The 24,366-nt window shown below is 40.3% G+C and overlaps 1 protein-coding gene across 5 annotated transcripts in view; it reads left to right on the top strand.

The window, feature by feature from the left end:
- LOC126873204 (uncharacterized) overlaps window positions 1-24,366 on the top strand; it is a 246,174-nt gene that overhangs the window by 108,736 nt on the left and 113,072 nt on the right. For 3 of the 5 annotated variants that reach the window (XM_050633838.1, XM_050633835.1, XM_050633836.1), the window contains one exon: window positions 11,895-12,001. The exons of 1 other annotated variant lie outside the window; for it this stretch is intronic. In XM_050633838.1, the coding sequence (XP_050489795.1) occupies window positions 11,987-12,001 (15 nt within the window). In that variant the 5' untranslated portion in view covers window positions 11,895-11,986. Of the gene's footprint in view, window positions 1-9,110; window positions 9,313-11,894; window positions 12,002-24,366 lie in introns of all 5 variants that reach the window. One more of the 5 variants, XM_050633837.1, reaches the window with a different exon arrangement.

Genomic DNA, 24,366 nt, shown 5'->3' on the forward strand with positions numbered 1-24,366 from the left:
AATTTCGCGGATGCCCGGCAATGGGCACGCGAGATAATCTGCATGTGAATATAACGAATTTGCACCTGCGTTTACGAAGTGTTTCGTTTATTCGCCTCGTATATCTCCGCTACCGCATCAGTGAAATTTATTAAATCATGCTTACGAGGTTAACTAGTCCGAGTATATGAAATTCGTTTTCCAATTTTTCTTTCCATTTTTTTTACATACTATCATCTTAGAAATAGATGTTTGTCTGTTTGTATCCAGCTATGTGAGGTAATTTTAAGGAATGAAATAACTTTTCAAAGAAACAAGCTTATTAAATATCTCTCCTCTTCCAAGGATTTACATTAATTCACGTGAAAGTAACAAATGTTTAAGTAAAATAGCGTTACATCTCATCATAATATCTTCGTTATGTTCTCAGTTAATGTTTTTCGAATTGCAAACTTTTTGTTTTTTATGGCGTTGGTTACCTACGGCTCATTCAAAGTGCTATCAAATAAATCAGCATCGTTGCTTAGACTATTCGCGTGATTTTGCTCACTGAATCTGGCTGTGTTTGAAATTTACTGGAGCTTCGGTGCACGCTCCTAAAGTATAATACGAAATGGCGTTATATAGTTACAAAGTTACTAAACTTGCGGCACGTTTTTTTAGTAACTCGTGGGACTTCGTGTCAAAATTGCTCCTCGTATGCGTTTCAAATAGTAACGAAAAGACCGAGTCTCTCAAATTTATCGCCGTCTCCGTGCGATATATTTTTCCCTTTCCTTCCTTCTTAATTCATAAATTAATTACTGGAAATACATATTGACGATATTAGTTAGAGAGCACAGACAGCGTAATTCAAGAAAACTTCAGAGAGTTCTCTGGCTCTTGTAATTAACTTGAACTCAACTTCATTCCAACTACATAATTCCTCACAGACTCCTACAAAGTCGCTTACAATTACGCTGCATTAATTTTCAAACGCGAGAGTTCCATACGTAGTTTAATCTTTGCTGTATTTAAACAAAATCTCAGTAGAAATCATCCCTTTTCCCATCAAACTACTGTACATTATATCGTTCCTAGAAATATTCTATCTTCTAAGCGATTCAACTGAGAATCTCGTCGCGAGCTTAAAATATCGAAAATCCAACGCCACTCGACAAGGAGATTTCCTCCCTGAAATCGGTGAATATCGACAAATACTACTGAAACTCTCCTCCTCCATCCCGCATATTTCAATCACGGCTCATATTTCATTCATCAATCGGTCGATTTACACCACGCATTCAATTACAACCGCGTCGATTATCGCGTGCACGCGTTTGCATTCCGGTCGAACGCGGCCGCGCCGCGTCGCCATCCACGTCGTTGCATATTACATCGGGAGGTTCCCAAGCGAGCGTTAAAGCGCACTGCCGCGGCAACGAACTCGGTGTCGAACGGTTCGTCGCACTTTGTTTTCCACACCGGACGATATTTTCCCAGTGTTCTTCGCTAGGAAAAGCACGATGCCGTGTGGCCCCTCTGTCTCGTCCAGTTGCGTATATCCTCGGGGCAACAGCGATCGACTGGCAGTTTCGTCGGTTCTTCGGGTTTTCGCACGCGAAACTTCCCTCTACAGAACCGAAATCATAGCCTGGCCACGGAACCGAAAGTTGAGCCACGTGTGTGAGATAAATCGACGGGACACATGCCGGAATCCGCAACTGACGTGTCGAGTTTCGCGTAGTTCCCCCGGCGAATAAAGCGGATCCACGGCCGAGCTCTACGATTTTCACACGTCCGCGAACGCTTCGGGTAGTACCAGTTGCTCTTGTTCGACTACGATGCGGTACAGGTTTCATGGAGATTGCGGTATTAAAGGCGATACATTGTCCCACCGACACTGGCCATCCACGTTTCCAAGCTGTCTTCGTCTCTCTGTCACGATCAACTTGAAGTTGCACGTTCGTTGTGAATTTTCCATGGCTTTTCAGATCGTTTCATAGATGATATTGGTAAAGAAGACGTACAATCTTGACGCGGTAGGTATCGTGCGATAGGATGTTGCGCGTGGAACGGTCGAGCGTTTGAGATTAAAGAGCGAAGAAAAAAGTGTGACGATAGAGGACTTTGGATATGTTTCTTAATTTATTCAATGTGGTTTTGGTAACTTTCTTTAATCTTGAACAACGTTTCGTTTATTCGATGAAAGAGATTGATTACTGATTGTTACGGAACCTTATAACGTTACACCGAATTCTATAGAGTTCGCCGCAGTAATCGATATTTCTGTGAGTCGAATATAAAATTGGAATTGAAGCGAGTCGGTATTATTCGTGTCTTGCCCGCGTGTTACATGCAATTGCATAACCGTTTGATCAACTTCACACTTCTCTCTGTACAGTTGGAACTCACAAATTAAGCAATGCCGAACCGTTTTCCATAATTATATATCCGGAATCTAAAATGTGATATGAGATTCTAAAAGCTTTAAATATAGAATCGGTTTTCTTAGAATGCAATTTTATACTTGATATAAAATCAATAAAATGACTAGTTTAATAAGTCTTAATAAGAGTATTCAATCTTAATAAGAGTATTAGATATAGCGCTCTTATGGTTATCTTCGTATTCTTATACATTCTTCAGGAAACGATTTTTGAATTAGTGGACAAATCGAATGGATTAGAACTGAAAAAAAGGAAGAGAGAAGGCGAAAGGCGATGACAAATTTTCTCTAGTCATTTTCGAAAATGATCGGGAATACACGGCGCAGTATTTTATTATTCTTCAGTGTCGATGACAATCGCTGGTCGATGGTAGCTGCTGTAGCCGCGGAACGCGAGAATTTCGACGCGTTATTATCGCGGGTGATTTAATCATTCTCGAGTTATTAATGCACGCTATTAACGTTTTATTTTCATTATCTAATTCCCCGTGAAATCACCGCTAATTAAAAGTGCTTGTCGCGGAGAACACGAGCTGTGTTGTAACAATTACCGCGAAGTTTGTAATTAACTGGCGCATTTGTACAGCTTTAGAAATACGCCTTTTTTTCAACAGTTGTTTAACGCAGTTAAACTCAGGATATTAAGCAATGAGAGAAGTATCCATATCGTGTTTCCGGTAATAACATAGATTACATTATTCATTTGAATTGTATATTTAGGATGGCGAAGCGATTACAATTTCGTCCTGCAATTAATTTACGAAGGAAAGTGCGAATTCTCTTTCGGTCGTATTTGTGTTTGACAATATTAAATTATTATAATACTACAGGTTGGATGTGTAATCTCGTAAATGATAAGGGGATAGATGCTATCCGTTTCGTTACAACTTTCTGTGTACTCTCCTTTCTTCGAGTCGTTACTTTATTTATTCACCAGTTTAGTTTTTACTTTATCGTGTTTTCCTTGCGAATAATATCATGAAGAAGATCGCACTATCGCGTGAAAGCTTTGATACTTTAATCGTTCATTTTACATTTTGCGTTCAAAGTTTGTACGAAATTCGGTGACGTTAACAGTACAGAAATTCTACGGGTTCCATTCGAAATTCTGGTCTCGCGTCATTTTATTATCCTTATCAGCGTCACTGGCAATTAGAATTACATTTAGTACAGCGCAGCGTCCAGGGATGCATCGTTGCAGCTAGGTGCTAGATTTGACGCATTAGCTCTCCGCGAAATTTAATCATACTCGAGGACAAATTTTTATTGATACTTGAACCACAACGCGGCCTTGCGCTGCCGCGATATTGTCGTCGCCACGGCGGCGGTATATGCGGGGTAATCTATCAAGAACAAACCACTTAATCAAATTCTCCATGATTAAGGGGATGGAACAATTTTCTAGATAAAAGTGAAACCTTGCTTATTTTTCTTTTTTTTTTTTTTGAGGATGATTGAGATGATTTTTTATAGCTTACTATATTATTCTCGATAAAATTAAATTAGCCGTTTGCCATATAAATGGCGGAGAAAGAATGAAAGGTAGAAATGGTGAAAAGTCGACGAAGTCATAAGAATAAAATTCCTAGTATTTCTATTTTATTTAAAAAGTGTTGTAACCTTTCGGAATAATTACGGACAGAAAAATCATCACACCTCGAGGGATGTGTTGTTGTACCTTTAACAAACGAAAAAGATAATTACGTATTCTATTTTAGTTGAAGCACGCAATACAATACAAGCGTACGACACCCAACTGCATGATTCTACCGAAATGAAACTGCTCCAGTTTCTGTGCAGTGGAAATGAAAAGTACTTAAACTTTATAGCATCCCTTATCTAACCGCAACTGAAATCAGAAATCAGCCCGTCATTCCTGACACTGGCTCTCGATAGAAAATAACGTGCCAATTATTCTGAAACGCCTTTTAAGTCAAATTTTTAGAATACAAAGAGCTAATATTCCCTTTGTCGTAACTCGATATCCAATATGTTGTACCTTTTTAGTACACACGTATATGCACACAAATATTACACAAGTGTGTTAAGAAGCAAATGCTATCGCTACGTATAGAAAAATAATATTTATAATAATAGTAATATTAATAAGTATCTAATAATAATATTTATTACAATATCAACGATTTAACGCCCTTTGTTACACAGTAGAAAAATTACAATTGACGATTAGACAGAAAAACGTTAACAGCTATGATAAACGTAGAATGAAGTTAAATACGTTAAGTTAAAAAATCTAATACGACTTAGCAAATTCAGCGCCAAGTATCGTACAAACATAAAACATAAAGTTAAGTTTACATTACAAGTTGAACCACGCGGAGGTAAAAGATCGTCTAAATAACGAAGTGGATTTATCAAAGAAGTCAAGTACATCGCAAAAACGGTTTACAGATTAATAAATCTGATTAAAATAGTTATTTTGACCGTACAATGTTCGGTATGTCTCGAACCTGAAGAAAGTATGGGAAAAAGAGTATGGGAAAAAGGCAGCGCGCAGAAATATGAGAGTTAGGTATGTGGAGAATATTCGGAGAAAAGTGTGCGATAATAAGATCATAATTATGGCAATAGGTAAATACAGCGAATCGGTATAATATGAAACAAATCTAAGAAATTTGTGCTGCACACTTCCAATCGATGCGATATGATTTTTAAAATAGGGACATTATATTATGGAACTGTGTTTAGGTCAGACTTGAGATACGTATATCTGAGAGTATAAAGCAATAAAAGGTTGGTAACGGTGGAAAAGTGTTCAGAAGTACGGTAGCGAGAGTTCTAGAGAGTTCGAAGAGCAGAGTTCGTTATGGTAATATAGTGCGATTGAAAGGACAGAATATCAGAGAAAACAATACCAAGATCGCGAATATTGTTGACTGAAAGTAATAGTATATTGTTAAAAGAATACGTATATATAATGGTACTATTCTTAGGACTAAAGCGGATAATATGGCGTTTATACATCATACTTATAGCAATGCTATATTTTATATATCAAACGTTAACTTATTAGTTGAATAGGTGGGTCTGTTAAGATCAACTTGTAACAATTCAGCGCATACTCTGAAGATCATCGGCGTATAGGCGAGATTTACTATTAGGTCGTCCAGAAAGTATCTTTCTTTTACAGATACGTCTTTTACAACAACGCATCTTTATACAAACATGAAACCTAATTTGTCGAACGTTGTGATCTTTAGTTTGATAGAGGAAAATGGATCATACGTAATTCGATAAAATAATATAAAACGGAAAATGTTGTGCATCCATTATTTTCTTATAAAACGAAAGAAACTTTTCGGACGACTTAATATATAAAAATATGTCAGAAATGTCGCGAATAAACAAGATAAAAAAGAGTAGGCCAAGATGAGGATCTCGAGGTACACCAGAACGGATAGTAATTTCCTCAGAGAGACGATGGTTGACGTTTACGATTCGAATAATTAAAAAGCTAGAAAGCCGAGAAAGAAGATTGGCACGAAAACCATGAGCGTTAAGTTTAGATAGGAGTACAGAAATTGTTAACAGTGTCGAATGCCTTACGCGTGTCGGTGTAAATAGCATCTATCCGGAATCCTTTTTCAATGCAGATAGATAAAAATCTCTCTAACAAGGAAGAGAATTTGTGATAATGGAATGAACAGACAATTATATTCCAATATCTGCTTCGTTTGATATACTTTCTCCAATTAACGTTTCAAAGCAGAAAGAAGGACTGTCGATGATTATAATACGGATCCACTTTACAAAGGGTTAAAGTGTTCTCAAAACAGTGGGAGAAAATTTTTAACGCGAACTTGACAGTCCGCAGGGTACAGCCTTTAGTTCCTCAGAAAGTGACAATTATCAGATTAAAATCTTGACCCGATGTTCGAGTAGAGATGGAACGCCTTCCTTCCCTTTACCCGTGCTCCAGGTTTGTGCAGTAGAACAAATTTTGTGAATCTTTGATTTAATTAATTCCTTTTGGTTCGTGTTTAAAATGGTAGAAAATTAACGTGGTGAAAGAGCCGAGCGAGACTCGAAGAAAGCGCTCTGCAAACTAAAGAAATATTTTATCGAGGATAGTGAATAGTTTACCGTCCTCTTTGAATATTATTATCGGATCTGATTAAAGGGATCTCCTCTCTCTTGGCCAATAATTTTATACAACCAATCTCGATTGTTAATACACTCCATCGTCAGACGAGCGAACATCGAACAGTGTTTTCTTATTCGATTAGATAGAATTGATTTCTTGAACTGCAGTAATATTAGAAAAATCAAACGTTTTACCAGCCTTCTGTTTGTCAAGAAACTGACTAACGAACGAAATACACAAAATACCAAGAATCCAATACACATTTCTATCCTTCCAAAACGAAAGATCACGTATCAACGAATTAACCAGCAACGAACCAAGGTACACAGTGTACACAGCTCAACAGGCACGATTCCTGCCACGGATAAGGTGCAACAAATTCGACAAAGTTTCGTTATTACGAGCTAAACGACAGGTCGAGCAGAAATCGTTAGTGTATGATCTATATCAGCCACGGTACGGGATGAGAGGCGGAACGAGGCGCGACAAGAAGCGTGTGTAGAAAAGCAACACGCTAGTAATTTTCCATTTTATGGACCAAGACAGCACGTTGGCGGGGCCGTTGCCAAAGCTATTTCCAGGCAGCAACGCTGACTTTGCTTCGTCGTACTCTCGGGTTTCTTCTCAGCTGTTCGTCGAGATCCGCGTGCAGCACGCGCCCCGTAATACCACGAGACGTAGCCAAACGTCCGTTCTTATGGTTTCGTCGAATTAGTTTCAACTGGCGTAGCGCAATTGTCAGAGATAAAGTCACAAAACGGCTCTTTAGAATGGCAATTGCCGGCTGCTGACGATAGCTGTACGTGAATACTAATTGCCCTTGCCACTTATGATCCTCGATTACACCATGATCCTTGATTATTGCGGTCATTTTGGTGACTCTGAGCGAAGCGATACCGGTTTCTTTCGTCGTTCCTTCCTTTGAATCCGTTTGCGAGTCTTCCGTCTCGATTATACGATTCTTTTAGTTTCATTCGATTAGAAGGTTCGCAGCGAAACTCGAGAAAAATATAAAGGAGACGTATCTATATGGACATGATGGAATTGACGTTTTATAAAATAATATACGCGCCGTTCCTTTCGATAACTCTTTACGATTTATCATAACGTTTTATTATTTGGCAGATAATATTATTCGTACTTGGAGAAAAGCAGGCAGTATCGTATTTCGCCGTGGTAGATGATTTTCTACATTATTGCTCACGGTATTTAACACCTTCCTGAAATTTGGCCCGTGCAGAAATAACCGGGAGCGTAACGTGTCTCGTAAAATCGGTGTGACTCGACACGGTCCGTAGCTTTTCCGTGTTTCGTTTTTGAATTAGAACAAGGTCTTTGTCTATGAGTCATTCTATTTCGAATCGAGCGAACGCACGGTGCAACTATAACTCGGGTCTGGATGTAATCCAATACGGTGCATATGTTTAAAATTACAGCGAAACCGTCGACGTGTTATTCACTTTTTCCATCTGTCCATCTAATCACCTTAGAAATTAATGATTACGCGATACGGTGGCTTCATATGGCTGGATTCATTAAGATTTATTTGACGTTTACGATCACAGACGTCGGAAATAATACCAATGTAAAGATGAACAATGACATATAATAACTATCACGTCTAAGATTAGGTATCTCTAAATGTATCGCTAATGTACGGTGATAGTGTATTTCGTTTCCTATATAACATTGGGATTTCCAACGCAACATTTGTTCCGTGTCTTACGGAAGGAAACGTAAAGTGTAATTAATTATTTTGATTCGACTAATTAATTAATGTTCAATTTAATGGAAGCTTTATAATTAGTTGGCGTTTGCGAGCGTGCTTATGAAATTGAAATTTACAAAATGCATTACGTAAGACATAATTAGGCGCCTGAACATAAATCATAATTTTTATTCGATAATTTCTTGAATACTCGCTCCGATAGACGAGATTCATGATGCTTTATTCAAATGCAGAATTTTTTTGCCGAATCAGAACCATTCGTCAACGATATACGAAAATTTCGTTTGATGCGTCGCGAAAATTTTACCTGCTTACCTTTGCCCATTACGGGAAAAGCTGATCAGATGAGTGGGTTAGTTTTTGTCAGAGAAAAACGAATCGTTCTGTGCGACTCTCTTTCGTGGTATGGACTCAAGAGGGTTACAGGATTTTCATTCGCCACGCGTGTACGACGCGAAAACACTAGAATTTCGTTAAGTATCGCGATTCCGAGGCTGTACACCCATTAGAGCGCAGGGTACAAAGGTTAGAGCTCTAGACTTTCGTTGTTCACTCAGTAGTACTGCCTAATTCTGCAATTTTCCGCTTCTTTTTTTTTTCATTTTTCTCTTTTCTTTTTTTATTTCCTTTTCTCCTACGTTAGTAATTAACTCAAAAATGCTAACACCGTGGAACACGGAGAGCGTAACGGCATCCTAGAGTCGGCACTTTTTTAATTTTTCCTCCTTCTTTTTCCTTTGTTCTCCTTCTCTGTTTTCCTAGTGCGCTCTCCTTTACGTGTGCATTGTGGGCGCATAAAATTCCAGGTATCTCGTAGCACAGCCAATGTTATGTTAATACTACGCGCATTAATTGAATACTTCGTTTAGTAACCGGACAAGGAACTGTCGACGCGGTCTACGCGACGAAGAAAAAAGAAGAGAAGGAAATGAAAAACGATGCAATTATCTGGCCTTTGATAGGTCTACGGCATTAATAAAGCAGAGAGTAAACCGGGTAATTTCTAATCAACGAGCGGCGAACGTTGGGAAGCTAGCAAACTAGCAAACGTCCGGGAAATTCTTTTGAAAGGTGAGAGTTTGAACGTATAATGCTGTGTATATACGCGGGATAATTATAGCGTTGGTCGTTTTGCTTTTCACTTGTTTCGTGTAACGTTTGATACTACGTATAACCTGGTTTGGTTGTCTTCCTTTTAGCTCGCTGGATTTGTCGATCGCGTGCCTTGTGATCCGGTTTAATTAAATAAAAAGGAAACCTGCGAATGGTAAAATATTTAGGAGTCTGGTCGATATCTCAGTGCAATTACTTATTACCTTTATAACACTTCTTTAACCTATTGATTCATTTGCGCAACTGGTTCTGTGAAACACTTTTTCCTTAAACGTCTGAGATTGGGTAATTGCGATAAACATTTGTTACTTAATTGGTGATCGCCAGTAGATTAATCGCGGTTGATGACGGTTCTGCTAGCGATCGTGTATAATGGGTATCCGATAGGTCGAAAGTTAGGCGTATCAATCTGTCTTAACCACATGCTCGACACGGTTAGGCTAATGATTCATCTCAATCTCCGCCATTTTCGTAATTTCCAGCATAACGTGATCAAATATAATGTAATAAGAAAATGGTTCACTATTAAAGTTACAATACTTCGATGGTAAAAAGGTAGCTAGTAACGGAGAAAACAATTAAGAAAATTGAAATCATCTTAGATATAGGTTTCCAGAAAATTTTCTTTTGAGGAATCACATTTTATTGTGCATTATACGTTCATCCGGATAAAAGAATCATAAATTTTAAATTCGTAGCAACGAAGCGGAAACAAAACGATCCTTGAATCTGTTGTCAAAACACTATCCTGCTAGTCGTCGCTTTTATCCATTTCGCCTTTAGTCTCCGTTCAACCCTCGCGTTGTGTGTGCGCAAAACGTGATTCGTCGAAAAGCTACGTTCCTTACCCCATAATTGGTACGACAGGGTGCACGGAATTTTACACAATATTCAGAAATTTACAGATAATTAAAGAAGAATGACAGTGTTCTTCTGTGTTGTACTTAAGTTAGTTGAAAAATTACTTGAACTTATATATGTATTAAATTCATACGATTAGTCCTTTACACTCGGTGACCTTCTTTCGATCTCGTGCCACTAATTCGAGCACTCTTCGTGAAAAACGAAGTTTTATTCACTTTTTTCTAGGTGGGACAATGTCGTTACTTCTATTCTCGTTCCCTTTCGTATCAATGCTTATACATCGAAATTTAACTCATTTTCACTGCTACTTATATTGTAACTCTCACTTCTGCCTTTTCGTTTTGGCACTGATTTACAAATTATAAAAGAATAAGAAAATTATGCATCTTTCTGGGAGGAGAATGACGCTTTATCGCTACCTTCTGTTACAAGAAGATTTTTCATATCTTTTCTGTTTTTCTTTTTTTTTCGTGTTACGCGAAGGCAAAACTTCAAGGAGACATATTTTTAAAAAAATGTTGAGCTTGTGTAATTTCGTGCTATATAATGACCATCTTTGTGTCTCCTTAAAGGGGAATCCGCGTTGTTCACTAGATTTACGATGCCCTTCAGAGGGGACAGCCGAGTGCGAAGGGTTAGTTGGTGTTAGACATTGTTTGTAAAGCACTGAAACAATACGTTGTGACGAATATTTTCCAAACTATCGCAAAAGTAAATATCGCTGGAGTCTAATAGATCTCTTCTTGCCAATCACGAGTTAAATGTGATCGTGCGATTAACAATCTGTCATAATCAGCAACGTTCATCCACCAGTAAAAGTAAATATTTCTTCCCAATCAATAATACAAAACTTCGAGCCCTCTCTCCTCCATCCCGCTTATCAAACCATCAAACGAAGAAGTCAATAGTCGTGCCCTAAATTTCGTTTTATTTATACGAAAGGTACACACAGCGCATGAAATGTCACAAATTACTATCATCTATAGGAGTTATCTACGGAAGTTGTCGTGGAATCTGCGACACGTGGTCTCATTATCTCATAGCCTGTCAACATGAAATTATAAACATAAGCTGGTCTCGCTGGCGGGGACAAAAGAGAAAGAATGCTCCAAGAGGGTTGTTGGATGCAAAGAGAGGGCGAGGATCCAGGTTACGTAAGCTCGAGAGCACGTGTCACGAGAGTCCAATAGGCCGCTGCTCTCTTTATTCCTTTCGTTCTTTCTCGTGCCAGAGCTTCGTTAACCTTGCCAGCAATAGCGGCAGGCAACAGGCGGTTTTGCCTGCTGCTTCGTTAGAGATGGTATGGATGAATGCACGGAATAATTGAGAGCGTCGCGGGACTTTAATTCGAATTCTTAATTACGATTCTATCCATGGTGTATATGTGTATGTACTATGCGCCATGTATATTCGTGTTTCGAATTGAAAAGACGCGAGGCCTGCTTTTCTTCGTCAGGAGTACAACTCCTCCGGGTCTCGACACCTCCGAAGGATATTTATATAACCCAATTTTCGAAGCGTTCCGCGATGGTAAATAGCAGCGCCGGGGCTGTCCCTTTCATCCCCCTGTTGTCCGAAAATATTTGCACGGACAAACACGACCAGACGGTTTCCCATTAACCGGTGTACAGAGAATGAAGGAGAAAAAAGTGGAACTGTCTCTTTTTTTCTTTCAGCGAGAGAACTTACGCCGCGTTGCAGTGGGAATTTTAAACTGCTGCCTGGCTGCCCGTTCGACTGGGCTGGACTTTAGAGCTGGAGAATATACATGGTGAAAGTTTTGGTGAGTGTTCATTGAATTCTTGTCCCAATTGTTTTTTTTTTTTTTTCTTCGAAGATTTATGCAGCGATTGTTATGAGATGAATATGTATATCGACTTATCCTGCTATCGCGTTGAAACATGGTAAATAGACTATCGTTAGCTTAGTAAAATCAGTGGCATGAGGCGAATTAGATATCTGATATTTCTGTAAATAATTCATTATACAGATAAGAAAATTGGAAATAATTTCTGAAATTTATTAAAATAACCATTGAAACATTTGAACTGAAGGTGAGAAGATGCAAATGAAAAGTGCATGTCTGTCATAAAATCAGCCCAAGCCCACGATACTCCTATTTCTTCAACGTTAACTATCGCATAAAACTTCCTTCACTGTTCCACGAAACAGTTTTTTTCTTTTCTTTCCCGTATCGCTTAAACATTCAGGCAACAAATCCTCCATAGAAAAGAGCTTCCGCTTATCGTGGAAAATTTCACGCGGCTCCATTCCTGCTCGTTTGATCCGACGCAAGAATATCCTACAATTCCAGTTGTACAATTCTTAACGTCTCGATCCACGGGGAAGAGAGGAGCACAAAGCGATTCGCGGCGAAGGCTTCCTGTTTACGTGCAAATTTTACGCGTGCATCTCTCTTATTCCGGCCGCTGTTCCGGAAAGTGCAGTCGCTTGCGGTTGAAATGCGTGCCACGGAAACGTTGATACACTTTTGCGAAGTGTTCTCTGCCTCCATGTTTCCGCACACCATGCACGTATACGTGCACACACATGGAAAATACATACAGGCACGGCAATTCTCTGCCTCTTAATGTCGCGCGCCCGCGTACAATGTGCCAAGCGTGTTGTTGCGTTCGTTCGGAGAATTTCACGATGCAAGCTACCGAGTATCAGTGTAACTGCTGGCAAACGAAGCGTTTCAGCGAACATTCGCGTTTCAAAATTACAAATACGCTAAGCGTTGGCCTGCTTGGAAAAATTTCTAGAACGAAAGACATTGCACCGCCGGTCGTACCGGTCATATGGACCAACAATCATCGCGAAATTGCTCCGAGGAAATGTAACTGATGAATTCGAAATCGCCGATCAGACATCGATCATGCATTTAATGCGAATAAATATTAAACGAGCTGCCTCTCTTCGCTTCTACGTACTCTGCAGGCTATACTCGCATATACGCAGAATATTATGAATATTCATTAAGCTATAAGCGGTGATAAAAATCGTGCCGAGTACGAAAATGAAAAATTACAGCGCGTATAAATATGGATGGCGGTGTTAATTGTTTGAACGAAAGGAAGCGAAAAGAACACGCATACGATTCGCCCGTTTTTTCCCGGGTTTTTGTTTTTTAACCGATTTTCGTGTTATTGTCAAAGCTGGCGGAAAATTGGTTTGCATAAAGATCGATCGGTAATTTTTCATCGTTGTGTAATTTTTGGAATTTTTTGCAGTTTGTATATAAACGTCACCAACGGCGAACGAACAGTGTAGGATTTGATTTGATATTCAACCTCTTAATGTATCATCCGATCTTTCTCGGATACTTGTCTTTAGATGGCAGTCCTCTCCGGTAACTGATCAATCAGAACCGATTACAGTGATTATTTATTCTTCCAGCGAACTGGACTGTATCAAATCTCTAACGAAATTAATCCGTTTAATTGAAATTTAAAATCTCTTTAATTATTTCGTGTCGAATTATTTTTCCCCGGCAGAGAACTGATTGGATTAAATATTTGCCTACTTGTGACATATTCGATGTCGATAGCGTACCCCTGGATATTTATTTGTTAAACGTTTTTAGAAAATTACTCGCGCTTAAAGTTTCATTCGAAAAAGCGACATTTCGTATATAGAACCTGAAGCTTTCTCCGATATACCGAAGAGCCACTATCAACTTAGAATCCCCAGTGACGTGAAAGATGGGTAAGAAAAATAATATCGCGAACTCGTGGGCTCATAGCGCGGTCTCGAATAACCGGCCACGTGAATCGAATACCAGCCGACAAAGGAAACGAAATTCTAGCCTGGAAAAATCCAGCGTGTTCCGGCCGTGAATCGAGTTATCGTTAGTCCGAGGTAATGGCTATTCGTCAGCTAGCGGAATTGCTTCTCGAAATGGAGTGGTTGGTTATAACGTGCTATATCGGCTGTACCTAGGCGCCATTTGAAAGTCAAATACTTGCGTGGAAGACGAAAAGGGAGCTGGGGTGGAAGGTAGAAGGTTGCACAGGGCCGTTTCAACCGGATAGGGTGAAAAGGAGAGAAGGAAGAACCCCCGCGAGATCTCAAGACATTTCATAGTATCGCGCGATATCTGCTGCTCCTACGTAGACCGCAGACTTCATCCGATTAACGACGCCCAGCTTCTGTAATGCGAGCATCTTGCCAAATTGCCTATGCCTTGCCTTGACTTAATTAAATTCAAATCGACCTATCGGACTCCTTCCAGATCTTCGAACGCGATACAATTCTTATCTTCTCCATTCTTTTCTCTCTTTCTTCGCTCTTGTTTTTCGAAATTCCCGCAGATATACTTCGAGCCACGAAAAGCGCTTCGTTGGTTTTGCTCGTATCGTTTTAATTCGATTTGTTGGCAGTCTTCTTCCGAGTGATCCTTTGGAAGCCTGATGTTTTTTGTCCTACGTTTACACAAAGGAAATTGATGTTTTCTTCAGAAGTTTTACACTTTACAAAAGTTTGCAGTTTCCTAGTGTATCTTGGATGGGTAGGAAAAGCTTTTTGTTTCTCAATTTTATTGCAATTTCCGTGCGATATGTACTTCGTATACGCCACTGCTTTTTTTATCGAACGAAATGTTCATTATAAAATGTATATTTGATAATTCACAGTAATCTTAGAATACCCTCGCGTCATTATTTTAATTAAAGAAAAATTTCCTTGCTCGAATAGATGAAACGAATGAAACGAATAAAATGAAATGGAGCAGCGAAAAAGTTGTTGGATTTGAAGAACCGCAATCGCCCTGTCCAGCCACGACGCTTTGATTTATAAAATTTATTATATCCTTGGACGCATTTTTGTTTGTTTAACGCAACGCGAGCCTCGAGTTTATTTGATTTTCCACGCGTTTTGATGTATTCGATTCCGTGTGTATCTCGGCACGGAGAGCATAAATTTTATTGGAAAGCAATTGGCGCGAGCGTAGGAACTCGAACGACCTTTTCGAAATTCCACGATCGAACGCAATAAATCCTTTCGATGAGTCCTTCGATATCATTTGTTTAATTGCAATCATCAAACCGATACATCGTTTCTGGTTTCAACGCTGCTCTCGTCATCGATGTTGATTTTTAATCTCAAGTTGAAAGGGCCGGGCTCGTTGTTTGAGTTGCAATCAAATTAAATGAAAAGCTGATTGGTGCCCGATTGTCTGCGGCATACATTTATCATAAGTTTTCTTCTCCGCAACGGTGAAAGGAAAACGGAAACTTAGCGATGGGAAAATGGCTTTCAATTATTTTGCCGCTTCTCACGATTCATGGATACTCTGCTTAATTCTGTTAGTTAACTCGCGAGGCTATCGCCTCGTTATAATCGAACGATAGGATTTTAATGCTTTGTACCTATCGATCTAGCGGATGACAAAGTTCGGAAACTATATTATTTTCTCGACGAACGTTCATATAGGAAGAGTGAAGGCAACCTTTAATCTTCCCACGCTACTTTATCGATCCATTAAACCGGAACTTGAAAATTTCCCTATTACAATAAATTAACACCCGCGTCCCACCCGGAGAATCAAGCTTTAATACCTCAGCGAAAAAAAGTTGACTCTCTCACGTTCTCAGTTGAAATTTCATCGGTTTCTAACCGATAAAGTTCCACTCCCTCGTCACGATCCGTTTCCACCCTCGTATGCGGCGAAAGTTGGATTACAATCCGGTCGCTGGCGAAAAACACCGAACTAATTCCGTGAATCGATTGATGCTAATAGCGGGTGGAACGGCGAGCAGAGAAAACACGATGTAAAGGAGAAACTCGCGTAATCGATTCGTGATAGGGACGAGGAAATGGGAAGGTGGGAAGAGGACGAGACGCGAACTCGAGGGGTAGCAGGCACTTGGCGTCGTCGTCACTTTGTTTCCAGGTGGACGGCTCATGATGAAGGGTGCTCAGGTGGAAACACAACCGGTCTGCCATGCGGCCCTCTCCACTCCCACTCGAGCGTCGAACGTGATTCGATTTAGCGCATTCCGATTGAAACTTTTTCCTGCGAACCGGGCCAAGCTCTCGAGCATCCGGTGACAACTCGCCGCGAGTAATTTCCGTTTGATTAAGGAACCAGGAGGGAAAAAGCCCGGTCGCATTGGGACGCTCGGAATCCAATATTCGCGGTGGACGTGGCACACGTGGATCTGCCGACGAAAAAATTCGTGACCGAGGGAAAAAGAGACGACCTTCTTCTAACGTGTCACCTACTCTCGTTCTCCGGGTCCTTGACTGGTCCTCTTGCCTCTTTCTCTGTCTAATTAAATTAAATCTGAACTTAATTTCGACGGAGTTGGCGTCGACCAACGGCCTGGAAAAGATTTGTTCCGTGGATAAAGCGAAAGAGAGAGGGAGAGAGAGGGAGAGAGAGAAGGAGAGAGGAGTCCCGTCAGAGGGTGAACATGATTTCTGTTGCTCGATGATGCACGACTTATGGCTGGCTGAATAATGAGTGGAAAGGGGTGACGAGGGTTGAAGGATAACTTTACGGCTAATCGTGATTGTTCCACGGGGTTGTATGGACAGATTGTTTTTGGAAATAGCACGTAGGGAAATTGCCGGGTTTTGAAGCGAGATTTTCGACGTTAGGAGAAATTTATGGGAATACAGCTATTAGATTATATATAGAACAATTATGGTTGATTATATCCTTAATAAGATTGCTTTTGCGCATCTAGTTCTTCTTTGTATCAGGATTCTATAATCTTCGTCGAAAAACATTAGACTTGGTATATTCTGTGTTACGTCGCGTAACACTCTACCTAGCCCAGGTCACACACCGCGGGCAAGATGGCAACCAGATGTCTTCGGATACTCACTGCGTACCCTCAATAGCCTCAAGTACCTTCCATAAATCTCAGGAATTTCCTAGTCGAGGTCCTTCAAACTGAACAAACGTCTGTTTCCGAAGCATTTCTAAAGACCTTTGTCTACTACGGTTTGACAAGGGAAGGTTGGTTTTTCTCACGTATGATGCAACTTTCCTCCCACTAACCACTTTCTCTCGAGGGCGGTTAAGACCCTTCGTTTAACCAATTAACAACGAAGCCTATTTCCCTCACTCTCTTAGCCAAAATCGTCACCAACAAATCCGATGGTCCCGTGCGCTAGACACACCCATCCTTAGCTTTCCTCCGCCACAGCATCGTCTCCGATTTTACATCCTTCGAACAGTCAACATCCTTCGACCGGGTTTACACCCGAAGATCAGTCAGTCTCAATCAAGCATTTCGTCAAGCAGTCAACAATTCGAATACAGTGAGTCGACAAATCCATCAGTATACGCGATAATCCGTCTTGAGACTCAGGTCGCACTCATTCGTAGTCATCTCATAGCAAATATTCAGTTTGTGTTACACCGAAGTTGTTGGTTTGTGAAAATATATAATAACCTGTTAACAGCAGCGTTATCTTTCATTTAACTACCCTTATTATCCCAAAAGAAATAAGGGATCGAGCGATTCGCGGCGTCGATTAGCAAATCGTAACGGGAATTTACGACTCCCGTTGGCGCGCTTCTTCGAGATCGTGCCTCCCCGCGAACGTGCGAAAACATTCTGTATATTTTATTAACTCGTCCGCTCTCCAAACGAATCAGAAATCGAAATTTTTTGCAAAGATAGCGCTTCTTCTAAAAAATATTCCCACTCGCTAGAACGGTGATGGAAAAGTTGAATAATTTTCTTGATTATGCCGTCAGCACTGCCCGTCAGCGTATAAGAGCTCGTCAACGATGAATAATGATAATCACTAGTTATCGGCGGATTTCATAGATAAATTGGCCCTGATGGACAGCTGTTGCCTGGTAATTGTATTTCGCTACAGCTTGCAGCCGTTCTACCGGTGAGAATTTCTCGCATCCAGGCACATGCGTAATGCTATAATGTCACGTTGGAAATTTTCGCCCAGACTATACTGCAAAAATATTTTACAACAATATCCAGTATCGAACTTTATAAACAGTGAAATAAAAACAAATTTCGCACATGCGATTTTACCATTTTTCTGTTTCATTGTTCTGTTTCATTGATATCTGTTATGTTTCATTATAAATTATTTGAAAATTTTGGGATATCAATAATTACCAATCCTAAAAAATGTTTTACATCTTTTAATCTGTTAATTAAAGCCAATAGCAATCATTGTCGATCACGAGCGCACAATATGTCACAAAGTTTCTGTCCTCTTTTACCCCGGTCGACCAGCTACTTGGAAATATCTCGATGCGGCGTTTCAAGCTTATGTCACGTATGAAACGCAGCTTGAATATAACGCATCTGCTCGATGGCAAAAGGCTTTGTATCGTCGCGCTGGATCTCCAATCCTTCATAAAGAGGATCCTCGTTGTTCGAGTCTGCCGCCATTCTTCCGTGGAAATGCAGCATTGTACTCTACGAAGAAAGTTGGTTTCGCGATCTCTGAAATTTATCTCGCGCCCCGACGACTTTTAAAACACAATACATGTATCGTTGACTGGTTGAAAGCCAGGGAGAAAGAGCCTGTTTTCCGGGCAGTTTCCCGGAACTCGAAGAAATTACCCACCAACATTTCGTTTCGGTAAAACTTTTCGAACAACGTCGAATCATCGTTGAAAATCGTGAAACCCGGCAGAGAACGATACTGTTTTTTCTCCTCTTTTTCTTTCCTATAGCATTCAGCTATTTCTATAGGAAGAATTGTGTTCTCGCAAGGATATATGATTTTTCATCAGTGTGTGACGTATTTCGCGAGTGTCAAAGTTGAGATCAAAAGCTTCCCCTCGCGTGTATGATTATGCGCATTAAGGGTAATTAATATTTGTCATAGCTCGGAACCAGTATCATTAATTTCTCGAAACGTTGATGGTTAGTATTGAACAATGTTCCCGTTGGACGAGTGAAATTTTGCGGGAATTAATCGAAAAGAGGGAGAGTTTGTGCTCAATATCCGTGGTATAATTTCGTGAAATTTCCAGGCTTATCGTTCCGCTTTGAAACCGACTGATCATCTGTAATATTTCAAACCTCTTCCCTTCAAAAAAGCAATATCATGCTTGTAAAGTTCGTATTCGGCAAAAGGATTAACATTTTCAATACTTGTTCAGTCATTGCATAAATCAAACTTATATACCAATCGTCATGCTAAATGTTTCTAATGAATTACAAAATCTTAGGTGGAATTTTGCATTTCAATGGAACATTCTACCGTGACATTTTCTACTAATCAAGAGTCCTGCCTTTCCTATTTCTTCGCAAAATATAATTTTTCAAGGATCGAGGAAACTTCGAATAGCCACTTGCACTAAAGTAAATCAAGATTTTCGTGACTTTCCTATATCTTACACTTGAAAGCGGATAATGTGGTACCTTAAAAGAAGTCGGTATTAAAATAACGCAGACGCGCTATGGTGGCTGGTAATTAGACAGTTTCTATGGTGAAACGCTCTTAATTAGATGACCGTATACCGCGTCATATGTTTTTATTTCAATACACGTGCGCGGTTGCGCAAAATTCCTCATATTCAACGTGCGCAAATAGATCCTATATAATACGGCCACGAGATTTCTAACGAGATTATTATGGTGGATTTTGCTTTTGCGTTCACGAGCGCGGTTTTAGTTGCGCTGCTTACGTCACTCTATTGTTATATCACTGAGTAAGCGGTGTATTCTATTTTTCTCGTTGAATTTTTGAAGGCAGGGAAAGAGGAATTTGCGTTGCAAAATTAGAACAGAGTATGTTAGCTAATTTGCGCAATGTTCTTTTTATTCTTTTATTTGCATAAGTTCTGTAATTTTGAGATTTGAGTTTTGCAGCGGTTTGCAGGAGCCCAGCATGGTATATCGTTCAAACTTTTGTCATTCGAATGCTTTTTCTCGAAAACTAGTATTCACCTTTAATTCTTTCGTAATAGTTAATCTAAATGCCCAAGGGCCACTTATAGGCACGTACATTTTTCGAAAATCAAACGAAAATTATTTTCTTTTTTCGATCTAAAAAGGTTACAGGCGATTGTCGCTACGTTATTGAAAATTTAAAATCAATTTTCGACAACACGTTGAAAACTTTTTTTGACAATTAAACGAAGTCATTGGAACGAAAAATCGAATTCACCGTATTTTTGAATGCAAATTGAGTAGATGTTGATTACTTTCAGTTCGGTACACGGCCCAATAAATATGTATGGAATGTACGTCGATGAATTTGGGCGTGCGGGCTGAGTTTCGCCTTATCAAGGATATTATTCGGGCATTTGTCTTGGTGCCGGGATAGAAAGGGGATGAAAGGAATAGATCATGGTACGATGGCGAAGATATTGAGTTAACGCCGCAGTAAAACCACCCTGATGCACCACCAGCCCTTCGTTGAAATAGGGATGGAAAATGACGCAAGGCCTGCTGTTGTATAAAGTAAGAGGGAAGGGGTGAAAGGAAGAGCAGTACGATATTAATTACATTTAAGCTCGTCTGTGGGGTTATGGTTCATTCAAAATTTCCTCCCCTATTTACATATTTCTCTATGCAGCCTTAAAACGATCTTTTAATACATCTTAAATGAAGGTTGCAAGAAAATGTTGGCCCTTTCTCTTCCGTTATATCTGCGCAACAATCTACGAAAGAAAAATGGTAGAAAACGTTCCATGATATATTTTTATTATATATTTCTCTATATCATATATCACGTAAACTGAAATTTAATCACTTGTACAAGCTCATCGCCTTAACCAGGAAATATTTGAAGATTTTCATGTTAAAACATTAAACCTTTCTCTATAATTACTGACCCTAAGTATCCCTAAATTTAGTTTCCGCTGTGAACGCTCTTGAATCTTAATCGTCCAAACAGTATACCGTCGGGATTGTTCATTCATGGAAACTTTTTCGTCAAATCTGCACGACTCGCCCGGAATACTAACACAAATTGAAGGAAGACGGAGAATCAAAATATGCTCCAAGTTGAAATTTATTCATCGGTCGGGTGATTTGACATTCACTTTGTTCAGCTTGCTCCTTTACCGCCACTTTCATCCGTCTCGTTATTATCGTTCAAAAGCATATCCCGGGCCATCCCCTCGAATCTGAATTTAACCAGATAGCGGAAATGTTAGCGATCGCTTTACGATGCGATTTTACGTGATTGCGATCTCGATTGCCATCAAACCTCTTTCGATCCCTTTCATTGCCACTCTACGATCAACGTCGATTTCCAATCCCCCTTTCCCCGACACAGGCACCCTTTCTACTTCTCACGCGTTCGTAACCCCGATACAAGAGAATTTGTTCACCGAATGTTTTTGTATAACTGAAACTAAATTCGTTCGCTTTCTGACAATCGATGTCTGCATTAAAATAAGTACCTATGCAAATACATTCTCACAAAACCCGTGAAAAAGAACATTTTCAAGACAGTGGCAGAGATAGGCGGACTTGATCAGAAAGTTAAACCAAGTGGCTAATGAAACGAAGGAAAAGACGAAGCCAGAGCATCGATCAAAGTCGATGGTACGAAAAATCACGCCGATTCAGCCGGCGGTGAATCAATCTCGGAAGCGACAACGCTCGCTCGATCGTATCCCGATTTTCCATCGGTCATTACTTATCCCAGGAAACAATTACCAGACCGAGCCTGTTTCACAGTCGTCCCGTATTCCGTTCACGCGTGGAACGAGCTCGAGGTTTAATTTTTCGGAGGCGATGCAACGACGTCGCAGCCGCCTCCGGCGACATGTCCTCGCGTCCAATTCGACTGAATTATTAAAAGTACCCCGGAGGATTTCCAAGTAGCTCCGCTGGCCGGTGGCAGGCAAAAAGCTGGATGATTACAATCACGTCGCCTCGTAAAGCGATCGCGAACGGTCCCTCGCACTACTCTGAATCCTCGATTCACCTCGATTCTATCTGCCCACTCCCTTTAACCGACTTACTGAATCGAGAAGTTACCCTTGTCGATGTATTCCCAAACCTCCTTCGTCTATGTGCACATGCAGGTCTCGTGAAAAAATTAGACGGCCAGAAGAAGAGTCTCCGATACTTGCTCGTCTAAAATGCACCATGGAATCCCTCGTCCTTTTGTCCCAGCGAGTTACGCGTTGTCGCGGCTCTGAATAAAATACGTGTGAATGATATTTCAAGCGTGTATAATTGAACAGCCCCTGGCGAGATGCTGGGTGGAATAGAGAAAGAATCTTGCCGTGGATCGAGCTACAGGATTTGAAAATGAATACTGCAGTTGCTTGTTGGCTGCTGCTGCTGCTGCTGCTGCTGCTGGATCTGGAACGTGCAATCTCAACGGGAAATTGTGGCTAACTGTTCTTGGGATGACGAGGGATAGGCAACGATTCAAGAAGCCTTCCGAAGATAGGAAGCTGGGTTCCGGTGGTTCCCATCCATCCTACGTGTTCTAATTAAACGAATCAACAAATTTCGCTCGTTGATGTGCCTATTCGGCGCGTTTTTGCTTAGGTTATCAAAGAGAAATGAATTTTTACGTTCAATGCATCGGCAAGATGGATTTTTAAAATGTTTCATTAATATTTGAAAGAAAAAGTACGCATTTCGGGATTAATCGAGGGTTGAAAGTATTCAAATTTAAGAACTGTGATTTGACGCGAAAAAAAGAAGCATACATTGTGGGAAAAATGTTTGGAATTGTGTAATACCGCGTTATTATTACGATAACATTCTTCGTTGAAACTTTCTGAACGAGTCACCAACTTCGGTTGTTACATCGAAGTGAAAAAATCTCTCGCTTCGCGATCGTGCGAAACGCGGGATTCGAACCGCAGAAAAATTTCATCGCGTATCACGCGTAAGGTATATCCGTGAAGCATGAACTCGAAATTCCATTTGAACTTGTAATGAGGTTCCGCTTTTTGATTCCGCGGACTTCGGAATTTTTCGAACGCCACTTTCGCGCCTGTTCCCTCTTTATTCATCACGAGGAAAAAGTTGGAATCCCATCAGGAGTTTCTCTTCGTTCGCAGGTTTCATTTCCGCGGAGCCGCGATAAACAGAATCCCGGAAAATCTTTGACTATTTCGCGTTTAACCCGTTTTCAAATTACTTTCGTTATAATTACAAAGGTGACAGATTCGCTTTCTTTGCGCGTCAGAAATCGTATATTAACCTTTCCTGGTCGACAAGCCGAGCAGACTACCGAAAACTCGAGCAATTAATGTTCATTATTCCCGGCCCAGCGAACGAACGCGTGACTCCTCTTCTGTCTACATTCTACCAGCGAGATGAACGACTTTTTATTGTTTTACACCGTGTTAATTCACTGTCGGCTGTTCGTAATACGTCACAGGATCGAGCGTTTAACATTGTTCCAACGGCGGAGAGAAAATTCTAATGTCGCCTCGATTTATCGCCGGCTCGTTACGAGTGGATGAAAAAGTTTTATTGCGATCACGTCAGCTCGTAAAACGATAGATTGGCATTACCCGACTAATCCGCTAATTCCAAAGATTTGCTCGCGGCGATGGCTCGTGAATTTCAAGATATCGGCGAACCCCTTTTTGCACGAATTAAATTCACGAATCACTGTCTCGAATTTCTTCTCTTTTCCTTTCACCCTCTTCTCTTCTTTCTTTTTTTTTTTTTGTCCTTCTCCTTTCTTTTCGCTTATTCTCTCTGTCTATGATATTAGCGCCGTTGGAAAGATTCGTGCGACCCAGTTCGTCGCCTAAGACGATTAATTTTTTGTCCAGATCGAAGCACATTCCGCGTTATTATGCAAATACGAGGAAGATCGTGATAATTTTATTTGACGAAGAAACGGATATTATGGAAAGTTCGTTGACGTTTCCAGACTTTCCATATACAGTGATTTCTTATGCAAAGAGAAATCGAAAACGCGGCACGATGTTTTTTTTTATTACAGGCGTGGCTTTGAAGGAGGTCGATTTTTGGAATTTTCCAGATTTTTCAAAATTTACGAATTTCTCTCGTTTCCACGATACCTCCTGTACGTAATATTTGATATTAAACTCCGAGAGAAGTAGATTATCCGCAGCGCAAGATAAACAGGACCCCACGTTGGAAGAAAGTTGCAAGTTACCATAAAGCAAAGATGTGATACGATGTTACACGCCTTTGATCCGGCCCACTGAAACAGATTAAAGTCCGCTCGCATGTCCGACCCGCCGTAAAAGTT

The sequence above is a fragment of the Bombus huntii genome, chromosome 14 (genome assembly GCF_024542735.1).
Source record: "Bombus huntii isolate Logan2020A chromosome 14, iyBomHunt1.1, whole genome shotgun sequence".
NCBI classification, from domain to species: Eukaryota; Metazoa; Arthropoda; class Insecta; order Hymenoptera; family Apidae; genus Bombus; species Bombus huntii.